The sequence below is a fragment of the Rhinoraja longicauda genome, chromosome 14 (genome assembly GCF_053455715.1).
Source record: "Rhinoraja longicauda isolate Sanriku21f chromosome 14, sRhiLon1.1, whole genome shotgun sequence".
NCBI lineage: Eukaryota > Metazoa > Chordata > Chondrichthyes > Rajiformes > Arhynchobatidae > Rhinoraja > Rhinoraja longicauda.
Window position 1 is genome coordinate 19,483,004 of NC_135966.1, and position 19,196 is coordinate 19,502,199.

The window sequence follows — 19,196 nt, forward strand, 5'->3', positions numbered from 1 at the left end:
AGGCTTATAACAAAATATTCAACCTATGCGCACAATTTATAAGCGGGCACAATTTCTGGTATAATTCTGCCATATTGTGTTAATGTCTCATAATAAATCCCAAAACTTGTATTCTCTACTAGCGAGAACAAGGGACTGAACAGAAATCACATACACATTCTCAAAGGCAAAATAAAACATCCAAATAAGAAATGCTTTGGAAATACTTTGGAAAGCTCTCATCATTAGAACAACTCCAGCAGAAGAGCTTAAATAGTTCAGAGGCAGGCTAGCACTTCAAGGACAAACAGGAATGGGAAGTCAATGCTGGCTTTAGCAACAACCCACAACATTCATCCTATAAATGAACAAAAAAAAACTAAGCCCAGAGTTGTATATTTATCACACAAATTACCAAAGATATAATGGAGAATGAAAATACTCTTCAGTTATGAGAATAGTGATTGAATTAAAGTGGGGAAACCAGTCCAGTTATCCTTCACTTCAAGCCTTCAATTTCTCCCAAGTGCTGTAATTACAGGCAATAATCTGTAGGTGGCACCCCTACTCTCCTTTTGGCCTTGCCACCCCCCACCCCCCTCCCCAACCCTCCATAAATCTTGAACATGTTTGGTCCTCCACATCCCTTTACAATAAAATCAGACATTGATTTACAAGTGTCCAAGAATGTCATGCACATTGGAGAGAAAATGTTTTATTCAATTATTGTATAAATGAAGGACACCGGAACAGCAGAGGTACTACGAGATTTAAGAGTCCATTGGCAATGCTCTGGCATGATTAATATCCAGGAGAAATCACACCAAGGAGTCAACCTGCGTTTTATAAGGCAAGTCGTCTTGTATATCAGCTTCGTTAATCTAGGTTGACAATTATATACTGGAATCCCATGCCAACTCCATCCTTTCTTGGATTCTCCTTATCTGCCAGAATATTCTCCAGCCCCCTTTTTGCACTACTGATTTACTTGAATGTGTGCCCCCCCCAAATTTCTTCCAGGGATATAGTCAATCTCTGGACTATGCATCCTCCTTTTTCATGAGCAAAGCCTAATTTCCCTCGTCATTCAGGCTTCCTTACTCCAAACTGCCTTGTCACACTTTCCAGACATCCCTTTGCCTCCAAAACACCTATTCCAATCAACTATTGCAAGTTCCTGTCCAATACGATCAAAGTTGGCCTTGCTCCAATTGAGAATTAACATGTGGGCCCACCCTGCCTTTATAATAAATATTTTAAAACTCAGGTCCCTTGTTCCCAAAGGCTCACCCGCAAACACTTCAGTCACTTGCCCTTCCTAATTTCAAAAGGGTAGATCAAGCTTTGCCCTCTCGCAGCACCCTCTTCCTCTTGCCCATGGAAACTTTTCTGAACACATTTGCAAGTTAAAATCACCTCTGATAACCCTATTAGTGTTGGAACTGCCTGCAATCTCTGGCATTTGTTCTTTTAATTCGCATGACTATTTGGGTTTCTGTAGTGCACTCCCAAGAAGTTGATCGTCCCCTTTTTATTTCACAACTCCACTGTAGCTTCACTGGATAATCCTTCAGTAGTCATCTTGGACTATGGCTGTGAGATTTTCCTTAATCAATACAGCAACACCCCACCCTCTTTTACCCCTGTCTCTATCTCACCCATAGCACTGCACCATTAAGCCTCCAATCCTGTCCCCCTCGTGACCAGCTTTCTGTAACGACCATAATGTCCCAGTCACATGCACTTAGCCACATTCCAAGCTAATCTACCTTGCCTGCCATGACTCTCAAGTTAAAAATCAGTGCAATTCCGTCCTACAGTCCTTCCTTGCTCCTGCCTATCCCATCTACTGAACTCTCATCACCTTCCATACCAAATTCCAGTCTCTCCCCTACCTCAGTCCTGCACTGGATCATGTCCCCTACTAATCTAGTTTAAAATCCACCCAAGTAACACTAACAAACCTGCCTGTCAGGCTATTGGTTTCCCTCCAGTTCAGGTATAATTCATCCCTCTTGAACAGATCACCTCTGCCCCAGAAGTGATCTCCATTGTCTAAAAATTGGAATCTGTACCCCCTGTATCAAATCCTCAACCACACATTTCCATGCCCCATTTTCCTGCTCCTACCCTCACTATCACGTTGCTCCAGAGTAAGCTGGAGATAACTACCTGGTAGTCTTGTTTTTGAACTTTTTGCCAAACTCTATTTCATTGGATCTCATCCCTATTCCTACCAACTCCCATTTGTTCCATGCATGGCCACAGTTTCTGATCAGGCAAAACCTGGTGCAGAAAGAAACACAAGAGTGCTTCAGTTACAAATAGAAAGATGCAGACTGTCGTTTGGAGGTTCAAGGATAGGTGGACAATGATAACTTAGATGAAATGAGGCCGAAATGGGACAAAAATGGATTGCAAATGGTGTGCACATAGACACCATCACCCCCCCAGCAGATAATGAATGGAGGCAGCACCAAGCAAAGCCATCAATCCGAATGTGTAGAAAGGACCTGCAGATGCTGGTTTAAATTAAAGATAGACACAAAGCTGGAGTAACTCTGCTGGACAGGCAGTATCTCTGGAGAGAAGGCATGGGTGACGTTTCAGGTTTCGACCCAAAACGTCACCCATTCCTTCAGTCCAGAGATGCTACCTGTCTTGCTGTGTTACTCTAGTATTTTGTGTCTACCATCAATCTGAATGGTCCTCAAACTGCTTTGAACCATTGACAGAGAACACAGAACAGAACCTTTGGCCACCTATGTCTGTGGGAAACAATGCCAAGTCCAACTTACCTACTTAAAATTTTGAAATTAAATATTTAGAGGATAAATATCAAGGAATAAAATATCTCATATCTGCAACAAAAAAAGTGTCAATACCAAGGCCAGATGATTTGCACTACAATTTATAATTCCAGTCTGTCTCAAGTGGGGTTTTTTCAAGTGACAAAGAGCCACAAGATACCAAGTGCAAGCAACTCAGCTTGAAAATGCAATAAATTTTTAGTACTCAACGACAGGTAGCTACTTTATCCCGGATCAAGCTTATAAAATGCATGCAATTAGAGCTGGGAACCCTTGCCATAGGTTACTGAAAGCAGCCATAAAACAATATTAAAGGCTAAGTGGAACATTGGCCTCAGAGTGCAAGTACTGAAATTGATTTAAAGCAGGCTTACCTTTCCGGAAATAGTGAAAGTGAAGGGGTTTGATATTCCATCTTTTTCAGAAAAAAAGCAATTTAAGATAAACAGGTGGAGGGGAAAAATAATATCCAACCTAGGAGAGTTTAGGATAAGAGGCAAACATTTCAGTAAATCCTCTCGGGTGAAAAGTGATAGACATGTGGAATTATTCCACAGAAAGATGGGAGCTTATTTTAAAATACACGATTGATTATAGTACAAGATCTCTAACAAAATACAGCTCAACTGCAAATCCCATTTGCACTTTTCTAAATAACTACACAAAGACAAGACCATGGCCAGATGTAGACATGTTTAGGATAGCTCGAGCTTATAAATCATAAAGGTATTATGCAGGTATACTCAGCCTCCACAATGCTCTGGGTTAAGTGATACTGTAAATTCACTGCAACAGCTTACTTAACATTACAATCTCATTTTCACAGCATTGTTTCTTTTAAAGTGCCAGATTCTTTCGACCCAAGTCATTTTACTTGCCTAGCTTGCATAATTTTACATGCATTCACAGTGAGTGCAAAACAGCCCTTCAAACTTTGTTAGTTAAAAACAATATGCAGGAATCAAACTTAGATCCAATGTACCTGGAATGCACATCAATGAGAAAAGGAATGTATTTAAAAAAAATAATCTTTTCAGCCCACCATGTCAGTGCCCATTCATACCATTCCCATACGACAGCACCGTGCTGGAACGGAGCCGGCCGGCCATCAAAGTGACCGAGAGAGAGAGTTGGACAAGGACTGCCGAGAACAAGGAACAATGACAGGCCTGGGGGTCGATGAGAACAAAGACCTGCTGGCTGCAGAGAACGAAGTCCCAACGGCCACATGCAACGCAAGCCCCGAAGACTAAAGGGTCAAGGGTGGAGCCGCTGGTGGCGACGGATGCAAGTAGTGAGATCGGGATATTACCTCCAGTACCTTCAAAGTCTGCTGCAGGAGACACCCCCTGTGATAGTGGTCGGCAGAGTAGAGGGTCACCAGCCTGCAGGTTTCCTGGACGGGGTGCGTTCCAGGACTTTAACATGTGGACTGAACATTGGATTGTTTGTGTCTTGTTTTTTTTTAATTTTCAATGGTGCAAAAATTGCAGTGACAATGCATTTTGTGGTTGTGCAAAATAACTTCACTGTGCATATGAGACAATAAAAAACCATTAATCCATAGCCTTCTATGGCTTAGTGATTCAAGTTCTCACTGGATGCTGAAGATGTTGAGGTTGTATATCCCGCCACCGCCCATTCTGGCAATGTGGGAGATTCAACAAACCCGAGTGAAAGTTCTTCTGCTGATCTCCAAGGCTCTTGCCCCAAATCCATACCCTTTAATCTTAGATAATTCAATTCAATAGGGAATAGTTCCTGACTATCTACCCTATCTACATATGCCGTTAATTTTGTACAGCATCTCCTTCACTCCAGAGTCCCTTCATTCCAAGGAAAACAAACCCAGCCTATGCAGTCTCTCATTATAGCCGAAACACTATCCCATGTAACATACTCCATGAATTTCCAGTCCATAAAATTGGTTTAAAGACGCTACAAAGAAAGCAAAATCAAAAAAAGTGCTTTATTTCAATGTTAATTTTACATCTTTGAAAAAGACAAATTTAAATATTCTACATTAAATGTTTGAAACTCACCTATAATTCTTCATTCTTAACAATAAGCAAAACATGCAAAATAGTGTATTAAAGGAATGGCAGAACTACAGATCAAATACAATTACACCAGGATCAAAACTGTTGCAGGTGATTAATCTTCACCAAGAGTACAATGCTTCTTTTATTGGTCGAACATCAATTATACTCAAGAACAAAAATTAAAAATCCTGCAATTTAAAAGGAAAACTTGGGTACATCTTTCATATTTTGTTCAAAATGATAATTAACAGTCATACAGTTGAATAAACCAATTGCTGTTGTTGGAACAAGAGATTGCAACTGCCTTGGATTTAACAGTTTAATTTGGGGAATTTGCTCAAACCCGATTTAAGTATTCCCCAAATCCAATTTTACAATTTCATATTCGATTTACGATTCAAAACCATCTTCAAACAATGAATTTGTTGTTAACTCCTACTCCACTCTTTGTAGCTGTATCTGCATGTGCTTGATAACCAATCACAACCTTAACAGGCAAGCCGAGCCTTTCCTTGTAGGTTTTTCTGTGCAAATGATAAATATTAAATTCAATATTTTTATAATAATATTGCAAAAAATGTTTTAACACAAGTGTACCATTTATATTCATGATCTGATTAAATAGTTATTCAAATGTTCAGCCAATTAATCAAACAATTTTGAAATACAAGGTGGGTTGACAGTCTGAAGAAGTGTCCCGACCCTAAACATCACCTATCCATGTCCTCGAGAGACCCGCTGAGTTACTCCAGCACTATCTTTTTTGTAAACCAGCATCTGTAATTTCTAGTGTCTAACAATTTCGAAAGTTGCTCTGGTATTGAAAGCCAGGCATCCAAACCACTTTAGCAGCAACTTATGACACTTCACAAAGTATTATTGCCAACTGTCACATGAAATGTGAAGTCAGGCAGCTAAACCTTTGGGCCAGAGTTAAAATGTCAGTTCTCATGCAGTACCTTGGGATATTTTGGCATGTTAAAGGTACACAAATTAAGTTTTATAAAATAAAATGTTTGACATGGGTACAAAATATTTAACTTTGTTACTATTGAGGTTTGCAAAAATACTGCCCTGGCAGTAATTTATCAGGCCATATCCAAAAATGTTAGCAATAGAATTTGCCTTTGAGTGGTGCTTAAAATCTACATGGGTAATTAAGAGTTCACTTTTTAAATAAAGATTCAGATCGATCAATATCTGTAACCACACAATAGAATGGTGGAAGGGAGTAGTTGTGCATTGTGATATATTCTGTGGTAATACATAATGTATTAACACAAATTCCCCCAGAAACTGAAGCATGTGGATATCTGGTACAGAAAGTCATAAAGTGCTGGTCCGATGAAACAGAAGAGTTCCTCAGTAACTGCTTTGAGTCAGAGGATTGGCTCACATTCAATGACTCGGCAGCCATTCTAAAATGAGTAAGCCACGACCGCCACAGACTTAATTAGTAATTGTGTAGAAGTAATTGTGGCATCAAAGTCAATACAAGTGTTTGCCAAGCAGAAACCATGGATGAGTGACAAGATCCACTCCCTATTCAAGTCAAGGTCTGAGATGGTTAAGTCAGGTGACCCCAACCTGCACAGGAAGTCTTGGTACAAACCTCATAAAGGCATCAGGAATACCAAGAGACAACACCAGGCCGAGTTAGAGTCCCAGACTAACCACAGATACCCATTGATTGTGACAACATGTATATAATATTACAGGCTACAATGCAAAAATCACTGACACCAAGGCATCCGTCAGGTGCACCTGCACCCAGTTACTTCAGATTGGCCTTCCCAAGACGGAACCCGTGGAAAGCAAATAGCTCAATTGAAGTCCCCAGCTATGTCTTTAGAACTTACTTGGGCACGCTGTTAGGAGTATGCATGGATAATTTTAACTTCCCTCTACTCTAATTTGAGGTTCACACCCATTTTAAAATCTCAATTATAGAAAACAAAGTAACGTTCTTTAATGACTACTGCCTTCATCATGAAGTATTTTGAGAGGCTGGTTATGGCATATATTTACTTTAGTCTCGCAGATAAATGGGGAATACGGCACTTGAAAAGCCTTTAAAAAAGATAAGTGCTGGAGTGACTCAAATGGACATCTCTAGAATGTAAAGGTGACATTTTGGGTCAGGACCCTCCTTTTAACCAAAGAAATCTTAAGGATTAAAGAAGTGGCAAGAAAGTTTTATTCTCATAATGTGGGCAAGAAGAGATTACATTTGTAAATTGGAATGAAAGGAAGCAAATGTTGAAGAATTGAAAGTGAAATGCATCCATTGTTGAACAATGATTTTGCTCTTGTATAGCTCCATAACTAAAAATACAGGAAGCAGATAAAAAGAGAACCATATTCACTGAATATGTTGTAAACACTTTTACTGCTTTCAAAAATTGTAAAGTAAAAACGGATCACAAACTTTGCCTCACCAAATTAGTTTGCACCAAAGCTTATCTAGCATAAATGAAAATCAAAACAGCAAATGCTGGAAATCTGAAATAAAAACCAAAACATGTTCCAAAGTTTCATTGGGTTAGGCAGCATCAGTTGAAAGAGAAATAGTAATTTTTTAGGTCTGTGACCATTCAGCTGAACAATTATTATACATCCTGCACCACAAGTTAATATTACCTCATCCCTCGATATGGCAGTTTTCCCAGCAAGAGTCAATATCAAGCTATCCAAAATTAAAGCATGTAAAATGGTAGTGCTACCTTACAACAGGGACAGGAAATAAAGGGTTATATGCCAAATCATAATGCAATATCTATTAATTGTAAGAGAGACAATGTAAAGAATAACAATGAAATTGACACTTTGGGGAAATAACTAAATGGACAATTTAGATTCAGCCAATTGACAAGGTAGACAGATGAGGACATCATTAACTGCTCAGATTTTAAAAGGGAATAACCAAACAATGATCAAAATACAGCCCAATCTAACACATCAACTTACCCTATACACAAAACAGCATCTTGGTTTTCAGTGTCACGGGTCCAGATAGCTATTTTATCTCCTTTTGCTCGAATATTAATTACAGCACCACAAACATCATTGCTATGTTCATCAAAAGCTTCTCCAATTAGGCACAACAACTGATAAAATATCAAATACAAAAAGATCAATGAAATTGTTATAGCAGGCTCTTGCATGTTAAAAAGGTAGTGGCTGAAAGAAACTCATTGAATTACAGCAAGTTGACGAAATGGAACATAACAGAAAGATGTTTTAGTTCAGTCCTACTATACAGATTAAAAACAAATTGATTTTTTAAAAATAGTTCTACAATATCACAGCACAATTAAACAGTCTACTAGAATGAAACATGACAAATAATATGCGCACAGCGATCAGCTTTAAAACAATGCGATTGTATCGCGATAACATACTGAAATGGATAGATTAGGAGGGAGAGATAGATCAGCCATGGCGAGGTAGACTTGATGGGCCGAATGGCCCATTTCTACTCCTATTCCTTATGACCTTGTGTCAGAATAAGCCATTGTGAATAACCCTCCTGCTTTTTGAAATACTGAATCGATCTCATACCCACTGAGGAAAAAAAGACAGGTTTCAAAAAGACTGCGCAATGAACAGGCCTGAATTCCTTCAATCCGAGGTTCAAGATTTTCCTGTTACAGTCCTTGGAGCTGGGCTTAAACCTACAACTTTCTGACTCAGTGGCAAGTATGCTACTAGCCAAATTCTAACACTGAAAGGGTGTCTTCACAATCACAAGTGCCGTAAATAGATACCTCTACTTTGAAGAATTTTCTCACGTATATCAAGTATGACTAATAACGATGCAAACCGAAAAATACATGAAATTTAAAATCAAGAATGCTTGCTGACATTTTTTTTAAATCAAGATGACAAGAACACAATAAGGTCCTGGGGGAGTTAAAGGTGGTCACTTGGAGATGCACTGCCCAAAAACAAAACAAAAACAAAAACAGATTGGACTCACTGTTTCAAGCCAGAACCGATCTAGTTCCAACATCCTTTGCTGCTTCGACAAAGTAATCAACCATCGTCCACCACACTTATTTCTGCTGTCCTCCCACATGGGCTCAATACCATCCTACAGGAAGAGGACAAAAATAAGTTACTAAGATAAGTGACCGGTTTAAAAATTCAGATCTTAAGTCACTGGAATTGAGAAATTCCCCATACCCTCGTCCTAATGAATGCTCATGTATTCATTCACAGTTGAAATAATCTTCATTACATTCATATATGATAATGAAAGCAATGAAATTTCACTCCTGCATACTAAATATTCAATATTGTGCACATTTCAAGTGTAATGCTTGGGCTGCTTTGAATATGTAACTGTAAACCTTTAGGCAACAAGGTCAAAAGAAGTTTCTAATTTCAGTGAAATCAGCTGCCACAGAGCAAGATAATATTTTGGCAGGGAGGTGAAGCCAAAAGAAATTGGGTCTTTGTTCAAGGGAATTTTCACACAAGCAAGTTTATAATCTGGAATTACCAGAATTTGTTCTGCAATTACATATTGCATTTCCTCTGGCAATATTGCTCAAGATTCATTAGTAATGTTTACAAATTCAGTAAAAGATTCTCTGCTACTGTAAAATCTTTGCAAAAAGAGAGAAGCATTTTGATTAAAAAAGACAAAGTGCTGGAGTAACTCAGCGGGTCAGGCAGCATCTCTGAAGAACCAAATGTGATGTTTCAGGTCAGGTCCCTTCTTCAGACTGTTTGTGGTGGTGGGGGGGGGGGGAGAAAGCCAAAGATGGAGGGGCAGGGGAAAGCCTGGCGAGTGATAGGTGGATACCAATGAGGGATGGTGGGGTTTGATAGGTAGATGGTAGGATAAAGGCCAGAGATGAAAAGACAAAAAATGAGATACGTATAGTAAATGCATAAATTTCAAAGCCAGAGGAGGAGAACTGAAAATGAAGCGAGGAGGAGAGAAATGGGTGCGAGTTCACTTGGGACACAGGGAATAACGTGGGGGGAGGAGGAGTTTAAAGATTAGCTACCCAAAATTTGAAATTCAATCTTCAAACCGTTAGGTTGCATGTGGCCTCACTCTAGCAATGGAGGCCCAGGAGAGAAAGGAGAGTTAAAATGGTTAGGAACCAAATGATCCAGCAAGCCTTAGCAGAAAGAGTGCCAGCGTTTGGTGAAATTGGTGCCAAGTTTACGCTCAATCTTGCCAATGTACACGAGGTTTTGATTGATTGAAAGATCATTGAAAGCCTGGAAACACTTGCTCCAACACTCCCACCTACCACCCATTCACACTAGTTCTATGTTATCCCTCTCTTGCATCCACACCCTACATTCAAAGGGGAAATTTAGAGACCAATTCACCTGCAAACACATACATCTTTGGGATGTAGGAGGAAATCCATGATAAATCCAAGTTTGGCGTTATCATGTAGAATTCTACACTGGGCATGAATGTGCTTTACTTGTGCTAGATGAGAAGACCAGACATAATTAATTAGTTGGTAAAGGAACTAAAGTACATTTCTGCACACAAACATTTCCCCACTGTGTACTTTGAACTGCATTCTTTACAAATGTGACTATGATACAGAACAATATATAGTTTAAAGTGTATGCAATTCCCTTTGGAACTAGTGGAAGCTTCACTCAATTAAGTTGACAAACCTTAAAGAGAGAGTAGTCACAGCCTGACATCAGCCTACTGGCAAGTTGAATATGATTGTATAGTCTATTGAAACAGAAACAAACAAAACATTTCAGTTTGAGGAAGAAAGGAATCAAATCCTATTGAATATTTACCTCAAGGCTACATTGCAAGTAAAAATAAATGATCAAATACAGATAAAATAGACCAAGTATTGTTAGGATCTCAGTATTTGTACTTGTAACTCAAAGTTTAGTTGAGATATACAGCACAGAAACAGACTTTTCAGCCCACCATTCCACGCCGACCACAGACCCCTGTACACTCCTGCACAATCCTACACATTAGGGACAATTTACAATTCTTACCAAAACTAGTTAACCTACAAACCTGTATGTCTTTGGAATGCAGAAGGAAACCAGAGGTCCCGGATAAACCCCATGTGGTCACGGGGAGTACATACAAACGCTGTAGAAACAGCATCTGTAGTCAGGATCAAACCCAGGTCTCCAGCGCTGGAAGGCACCAACTCTACCGCTGCCCCAGTGTGTCTTACTAAAAGAAATGGTCTGAAGTAACTCAATAGGTCAGGCAGCATAGCTGGAGAAAATAGATAGATGAAATTTCAAGCTGGGACTCTCCTTTCAATACTCTAAAGTCCTTTGGGACATTTTGTAACTTTGCTTAAAGTCATTTGAGCAAAGGAAAGATTCAATGTAGAAGATAAGCCACCTAAAATAGGATGATAGAAAAGGAAAGGCTCAGTTAGAGGTTGGTAGGTATGACATTGTAGGGATCACAGAGACATGGCTGCAGAAGGATCAGGACTGGGAACTGAATATTCAGGGTTATACGTCCTATAGAAAGGACAGGAAGGTGGGCAGAGGAGGTGAGGTAGCTCTGTTGGTGAGGGATGTAATTCAATCCCTTGCAAGGGGTGACATTGGGACTGACGAAGTAGAATCACTGTGGATAGAGTTGAGGAATTGTAAAGGTAAGAAGACACTAATGGGAGTTATCTACAGGCCCCCAAAACAGTAGCCTGGATATAGGGTGTAAGTTGCAGCAAGAGTTAAAATTGGCATGTAACAAAGGTGATGCCACTTTGGTTATGGGGGATTTCAATATGCAGGTAGACTGGGAAAATCAGGTTGGTTCTGGACCCCAAGAAAGGGAGTTTGTTGAGTGCCTCCAAGATGGATTTTTAGAGCAGCTTGTACTAGAGCCTACCAGACAAAAGGCAATTCTGGATTTAGTGTTGTCCAATGAACAAGATTAAATAAGGGAACAAGATAAAGGAACTGCTTGGAGGTAGTGATCATAATATTAGTTTTAACCTGCAATTTGAGAGGGAGAAGGTTAAACCAGGAATGTCACTGTTGCAGTTGAACAAAGGGGACTATGAAGGCATGAGAGAGGAGCTGGCCAAGGTCGAATGGAAAAGGATACTAGCAGGAATGACAGTGGAACAGCAATGGCAGGAAATTCTGGGCATAGTCCAGAAGATGCAGGATCATTTCATTCCAAAGAGGAAGAAAGATTCTAAGGGAAGTAAGAGGCAACCATGGCTGACAAGGGGAGTTGGAGATGGAATAAAACCAAAAGAAAATATGTATAAGATAGCAAAGAGTGGTGGGAAGCCAGAGGATTGGGCAACTTTCAAAGGACAACAGAAGATAGCAAAAAGGGCAAAAGGGGCTGAAAAGATGAGGTACGAAGCGAAGCTGGCCAAGAATATAAAGGACAGTTAAAGCTTCTTTAGGTATGTCAAAAGAAAAAGATTAGTAAAGACAAAAGTGGGTCCCTTGAAGGCAGACATGGGTGAAATTATTATGGGCAACAAGGAAATGGTGGAAGAGTTGAACAGGTACTTCAGATCTGTCTTCACTAAGGAAGATACAAACAATCTCCCAGATGTACTAGAGGACAGAGGATCAAGGGAGACTGAGGAATTGAAAGAAATTTGCATCAGGCGAGAAATAGTATTGGTAGACTGATGGAACTGAAGGCTGATAAATCCCCAGGGCCTGATGATCCGCATCCCAGGGTACTCAAGGAGATGGCTCAAGAAATCATGGACGCATTAGTGATCATTTTCCAATGTTCAATAGGTTTAGGAACAGTTCCCGTGGATTGGAGGGTAGCTAATGTTATCCCACTTTTCAAGAAAGGAGCAAGAGAGAAAACAGGGAATTATAGACCAGTTAGCCTGACATCGGTGGTGGGGAAGATGCTGGAGTCAATTATTAAAGAGGTAATAACAGCGCATTTGGATAGTGGTAAAAGGATTGGTCCAAGTCAGCATGGATTTATGAAGTGGAAATTCTGCTCGACTAATCTTCTGGATTTTTTTTTTTTTTTTTTTTTTTTTTTTTTTGAGTACGCAACAAGTAAAATGGATGAAGGAGAGCCAGTGGATGCAGTGTATCTCGACTTTCAGAAAGCCTTTTGATAAGGTCCCGCACAGGAGGCTGGTGAGCAACATGAGAGCACATGATATTGGGGGTAGGATATTGACATGGATAGAGAATTGGTTGGCAGACTGGAAGCAAAGAGTAGGAATAAAGGGGTCCTATTCAGAATGGCAGGCAGTGGAGAGTGCAGGGCCGCAACTGTTTACAATATATATTAATGATTTGGATGATGGAATTAGAAATGACAGTAGCAAGTTTGCGGATGACAAAGCTGGCTGGCAGTATGAACTGTGAAGAGGATGTTAGGGTGACTTGGACAGGTTGAGTGAGTAGGCAGATGCATGGTAGATGCAGTATAATGTAGATAAATATAAGGTTATTCACTTTGGCGGCAAAAATAAGGAAGCAGATTATTATCTCAATGGTGTCAGATTAGGTAAAGGGGAAGTGCAGAGACCTTGGTGTCCTTGTACACCAGTCACTGAAAGTAAGTGTGCAGGTACAGCAGGCAATGACAAAAGCTAATGGCATATTGGCCTTCATAACAAGAGGATTTGAGTACAGGAGCAAAGAAGTCCTTCTGCAGTTGTATAGGGCCCTGGTGAGATCACATCTCGATAATTGTGTGCAGTTTTGGTCTCCTAATTTGAGAAAGGATGTCCTTGCTATTGAGGCAGTGCAGCGTAGGTTCACGAGGTTAATCCCTGGGATGGAGTGACTGTCATATGAGGAAAGACTGGGCTTGTATTCACTGAAGTTTAGAAGGATGAGAGGGGATCTTATAGAGACATAAAATTATAAAAGGACTAGACAAGCTAGCTGCAGGAAAAATGTTCCCAATGTTGGGGGAGTCCAGAACCATGGGACACAGTCTAAGAATAAAGGGGAAGCCATTTAAAACTGAGGTGAGAAGAAACCTTTTCATCCAGAGAGTTATGAATTTGTGGAATTCTCTGCAACAGAAGGCAGTGGAGGCCAATTCACTGGATGAATTTAAAAGAGAGTTAGAGAGCTCTAGGGGCTAGTGGAATCAAGGGATATGGGGAGAAGGCAGGCACAGGTTACTGACTGTAGATGATTAGCCATGATCACAATGAATGGTGGTGCTGCCTCGAAGGGCAAAATGGCCTCCCCCTGCCCCCCTGCTTCTATGTTTCAACATTAAAATATCAAGGAGCACAGGGTACAAAGTGTTAAAGTACAGAGGATGATTGGCAAAGATCCGACCATCACCGCAATGTCTATTTGAGAAAACAGTTACAGAAACCAAATCTACACATTGCCATAAAATATACCAAATAGCATTAACAGTAGTAGGCCCGGTTTACAATCAAGCACTACAATTGCATTCCAGAATCTGTAAAAATTATGCCATGCAGAATGCAGTTATTCTGCACATCCAACTCAATATTCAGTCGCTATTTTTCCTTAGCAATTTCTTACTGAAGAATTGAACAGCATTTCTATAATATATACAAAACCATTCTCTTTAGTACTAATTTATTGTTTGAAGAATATGACTGTCAGCAAGCAAGGAAACAATGTATAATTTTAACGATCATGATCCCAAAAGTATATTAACAAAACCAATCTAGGAAATTAATAAACTGTTTGTGGTCCTTTTCTACTAATCAAATTGTAGTACTGTACTTAAAATGGAGCAAGATGCATAATCTGATATCCCAATGTCAAATATTACTACAGCTCTTAAAGACCAGGGCTAAAAACAAACAAAATTTAAAATTATCCAAAACAACTTGTGATATTGTTGATCTTCATTACAAGTGAATTAACAAGGGATTTTGGCAGGTAGCATAGGTGGCTGCCTTCAGGGTCACAATTGCAATTACAACAATCCTCAAGCAAGTACGAAGACATGTGTTTATCCTGACACACCGATCAAAGCAACCCTCCCCGGCACTCTCCCAAACCTGTGTTTTAGTTCTTAGTGAGGAAAATAATCCACTGTTTTAGTCAGTCTATTAGATTCTGCAAAATTACCAACAACTTAAACTGTTTCAATTATTTCAACATTTGCAGCCAATTTAAGACAGCAAGTTTCATTCCCACACCTGACCCTAGCACCAGCAGAATATTGAAAGGAGTCGAAAAATAAATCTGAACCTGAAATATCACCTATCCATATTCTTCAGCTATGCTGCCTGACTTAGAGTTACTTCAGACTTTGTTTCTTTTTGTAAACCAACATCTGCAGTTCCTCATTTCTCCATATTGAAAGGTATCAACGGACTTAAAATTGTCTTTAAACATTTTCCACTTTGTGAATATTATTCCATTTAAAATATTGTTGAAATATTAGTACATACGCCCAAAAATCCTCCACAGTGTCAAATTTAGTGACAAGGCGAAGGTTTGCCTCCCAGGGTTTGCTTTTATCATTTTTGAAAAACCAGAGGGTCCACCTGTATTTGGAACAAGAATAAAAATAGGCAAAAAGTGAGAACTCTAAATAAAAGCAGTTGGTACTACTGAATTCAACTTTTCATAAAAACACAAATAAAATTTATTATTGCAGCACCACAAACCTAATTAAAAATATGTATATCAAATACTGTGCATAAAGTTACCTTAAATGGACATTACTTGATTCATTCACTAACTGGAATCAAGATTGAAAACAGACTTGCTGGAAAACTTCAGGGAAAAAAGCAGCTGTATCTGTTTACAGATGCTGCTTGATCCAGTGAGGTTCTTGCTTTGAGGCAAAATCAGGAACATGAAATCTTTTATTCAAGTAACAAAATTCCTACAATACCCCCTCTGCTCCCACAAAATGCAATGCAACCATTTTATCTGCCAGCACCCTAGAAAAACAGGTATTCACTATAAGAGTCAAACATTCATTAACACCTGCCTCAGGAGAATGCTAAACATCTGGAGGAGACAAAGTAAGTAATGTGGACCTGTGGAAAAGAACGAGCCAGGATCCCATTGACTTACAAATTCGAAGGAGAAAATGGAGTTGGATTGGACACACCCTCAGAAAACCTGCCACAAACATCACCCGGCAAGCCCTAAAATGGAACCAACAAGGAAAAAGGAAGAGGTCACCCCAGGAACAGCTGGAGAAGAGGTGTCCAGGCAGAAATGTCTGGGAGTGGGCTCAACTGGGAATATCTCAAAAGAACCGCCAACAACTGAGTGAGGTGGAGGACATTTGTCAATGGCCTATGCTCCCTAGAGGAGCAAAGGGCTTAAGAAGAAGCAGAAGAAGAAATATAAGAGTCATCTGTACAATCATATTTCTAGAAAAAAATACTGGAGCAGATTTTTTTCATGAAACATAGCTACATTTAGAACATTGTTCTGATTTTGGATGGGTTGGATTGCAGGGTGGAGCAACCATGGAGAAGGTCCAAAGTGGTTCATTAACATGGTTGATCCTCTGTGCATCTGATTATCACAGGATTAAGAGAAAGGTCTATAGCAAAGTTATTTAGATACTCCAAATAGCAGGGATGACGTTGAAACACAATGGCAGGTATTTCTGGGAATAATACAGAAGGTGCAGGATCAGTTCATTCCAAAGAGAAAGAAAGATTCTACGGGGAGCAAGGGTCAACTGTGGCTGACAAGGGAAGTCGAGGAGAGTATAAAAATAAAAGAGAAGTAGTATAACATAGCAAAGATGAGTGGGAAGCCAGAGGATTGGGAAACTTTTAAAGAGCAACAGAAGATAACTAAAAAGGCAATACAGGGAAAAAGATGAAATACAAAGGTAAGCGAGCCACAAATATAAAGGAGGATAGTAAAAGCTTTTTTAGGTATGTGAAGAGGAAAAAACGTTAAGAAAAATGTGGGTCCCTTGAAGACAGAAACAGGTGAATTTATTATGGGCAACAAGGAAATGGCAGACGAGTTAAACAGGGATTTTGGATCTGTCTTCACTAAGGAAGATGCAAACATTCTCCCAGATGTACTAGTGGCCAGAGATCCTCGGGTGACGGAGGAACTGAAAGAAATTCACATTAGGCAGGAAATGGTGTTGGGTAGACAGATGGGACTGAAGGCTGATAAATCCCCAGGGCCTGGTGGTCTGCATCCCAGGGTACTTAAGGAAGTGGCTCTATAAATCATGGATGCATTGGTTATCATTTTCCAATGTTCTATAGGTTCAGGATCAGTTCATGTAGATTGGAGGGTAGCTAATGTTATCCCACTTTTTAAGAAAGGGAGAGAGAAAACAGGGAATTATCGACCAGTTAGCCTGACATCAGTGGTGGGGAAGATGCTGGGGTCAATTATAAAAGATGAAATAGCAGCACATTTGGATAGCACTCCAAGTCAGCATGGATTTATGAAGGGGAAATCATGCTTGACTAATCTTCTGGAATTTTTTGAGAATGTAACTAGGAAAATGTACAAGGGAGAGCCAGTGAATGTAGTGTACCTGGACTTTCAGACGGCCTTTGATAAGGTCCCACATAGGGGTTTGTGGGCAAAATTAGAGCACATGGTTTTGGGGGTAGGGTACTGACATGGATAGAAAATTGGTTGGCAGGCAGGAAACGAGGAGGTATTAACGAGTCCCTTTCAGAATGGCAGGCAGTAACTAGTGGGATTCCGCAAGGCTTGGTGCTGGGACTGCAGCTATTTACAATATACATTAATGATTTAGATGAAGGGATTAAAAGTAACATTAGCAAATTTGCAGATGACACAAAGCTGGGTGGCAGTGTGAACTGTGAGGAGGAAGCTATGAGGATGCAGGGTGACTTGGACAGTTTGGGCGAGTGGGCAGATGCATGGCAGATGCAGTTTAATCTGGATGAATGTGAGGTTATCCACTTTGGTGGCAAGTAAAGGAAGACAGATTATTATCTGAATAGTGTCAAGTTAGGAAAAGGGGAAGTACAAGGTCTGGGTGTCCTTGTACATCAGTCACTTGAAAGTAAGCATGCAGGTACAGCAGGCAGTGAAGAAAGCTAATGGCATGTTGGCCTTCAAAACAAGAGGAGTTGAGTATAGGAGCAAAAAGGTCCTTCAGCAGTTGTACAGGGCCTTGGTGAGACCACACCAGGAGTATTGTGTGCAGGTTTGGTCTCCAAATTTGAGGAATTTGCTATTGAGGGAGTGCAGCGTAGGTTCACAGGGTTAATTCCCAGTATGGCAGGACTGTCATATGTTGAAAGTCTGGAATGACTGGGCTGGTATACACTGGAATTTAGAAGGATGAGAGTGGATCTTATTGAAAAATAAGATTAAGGGATTGGACACACCAGAGGCCGGAAACATGTTCCTGATTTGGGAGAGTCCAGAACCAGGGGCCACGGTTTAAGAATAAGGGGTGGGTCATTTAGAACAGAGATGACGAAAAACTTTTTCACCCAGAGTGTTGTGAATCTGTGGAATTATCTGCCTCAGAAGGCAGTGGAGTCCAATTCTCTGGATGCTTTCAAAAGAGAGTTAGAGAGAGCTCTTAAAGATAGCGGAGTCAAGGGATATGGGGAAAAGGCAGGAACGGGGGACTGATTGTGGATGATCAGCCATGATCACAGTGATTGGTGGTGCTGGCGCAAAGGGCTGAATGGCCTACTCCTGCACCTATTGTCTATCACTAAAAACCTAATTGCACAGTCTAGGCATGCTGAATAAATCTAAAATAATTATGTAAAATGCTCTCAATTGCCAGGGGACCAATGCTGGACAGCATTATGTTTATGTCTGCCAAATGAAACATTGTGCTATGCAATCAAATGGATGATATTTTATCTGGGTTTACATTTGAAGGCAATGCCTGGCTGTTATTGAATTATACCTAGCAATTGACATTTCTCTCCTCCCCCCCTCCCCCACGAAACAATAATTGGATTTTTTGCTTCAGTCGCAAATATCAAATCTAATTTTCCATCAGTGAATTTCAGGATAACTAGAGAGGTTGTACCTGTTCTGTAAAGGATGTTTCACCCGAGGTTGAACAGTCAGATCCTCTTTCCTAGGGGACTTTGTTTTCTCCGACTTTCGGATGGTCATGTGAACCTTAAATAGCAATCAGTAAGGTACATGTATAATACAAACTGCACATTTCATCCATTATTTTTTTTTTTTTTACTTTATTTTTATTATTTTTTTTTTACATACATACAAACACAAACTAAACAACCATAGGAGATGCATATTGAATGTAAATACCCTTACTTTAAGTTCCCAAAAACGGAAGAGACTCGAGTCCCGGCATTGCCTGTATTAATAATGACCATCTTTTATCAAACATGTCTGTTGTCAACTGTAACCTTGCTGTGATTTTTTCCATTATATACACATTTTTTACCCTATCTCTCCATTGCATTATGCT

General features: G+C 39.9%; 1 protein-coding gene across 1 annotated transcript; it reads right to left on the reverse strand.

Annotated features, from left to right (window-relative positions):
- Positions 1-5,240: 5,240 nt before the first annotated feature.
- LOC144599843 (eukaryotic translation initiation factor 4E-1A-like) lies at positions 5,241-18,874 on the reverse strand. Its single transcript, XM_078411094.1, has 6 exons — positions 18,786-18,874; positions 15,208-15,303; positions 10,487-10,550; positions 8,811-8,924; positions 7,799-7,938; positions 5,241-5,355 (listed from the first exon to the last, which is right to left on the reverse strand). Exons 1-6 carry the CDS (start codon positions 18,872-18,874, stop codon positions 5,241-5,243), a joined length of 618 nt encoding a protein of 205 aa, XP_078267220.1.
- Positions 18,875-19,196: the final 322 nt, after the last annotated feature.

Coding starts and splice junctions, on each gene's coding strand:
- LOC144599843 (XM_078411094.1), bottom strand. CDS start 18,874: ATGACCATCCGAAAGTCGGAGAAAACAAAGTCCCCTAGGAAAGAGGAT. Junction 15,304..18,785: donor AAACATCCTTTACAGAACAG/GTACAACCTCTC, acceptor TTCCAAATACAG/GTGGACCCTCTGGTTTTTCA. Junction 5,356..7,798: donor GATGCTGTTTTGTGTATAGG/GTAAGTTGATGT, acceptor TCATTTGCACAG/AAAAACCTACAAGGAAAGGC.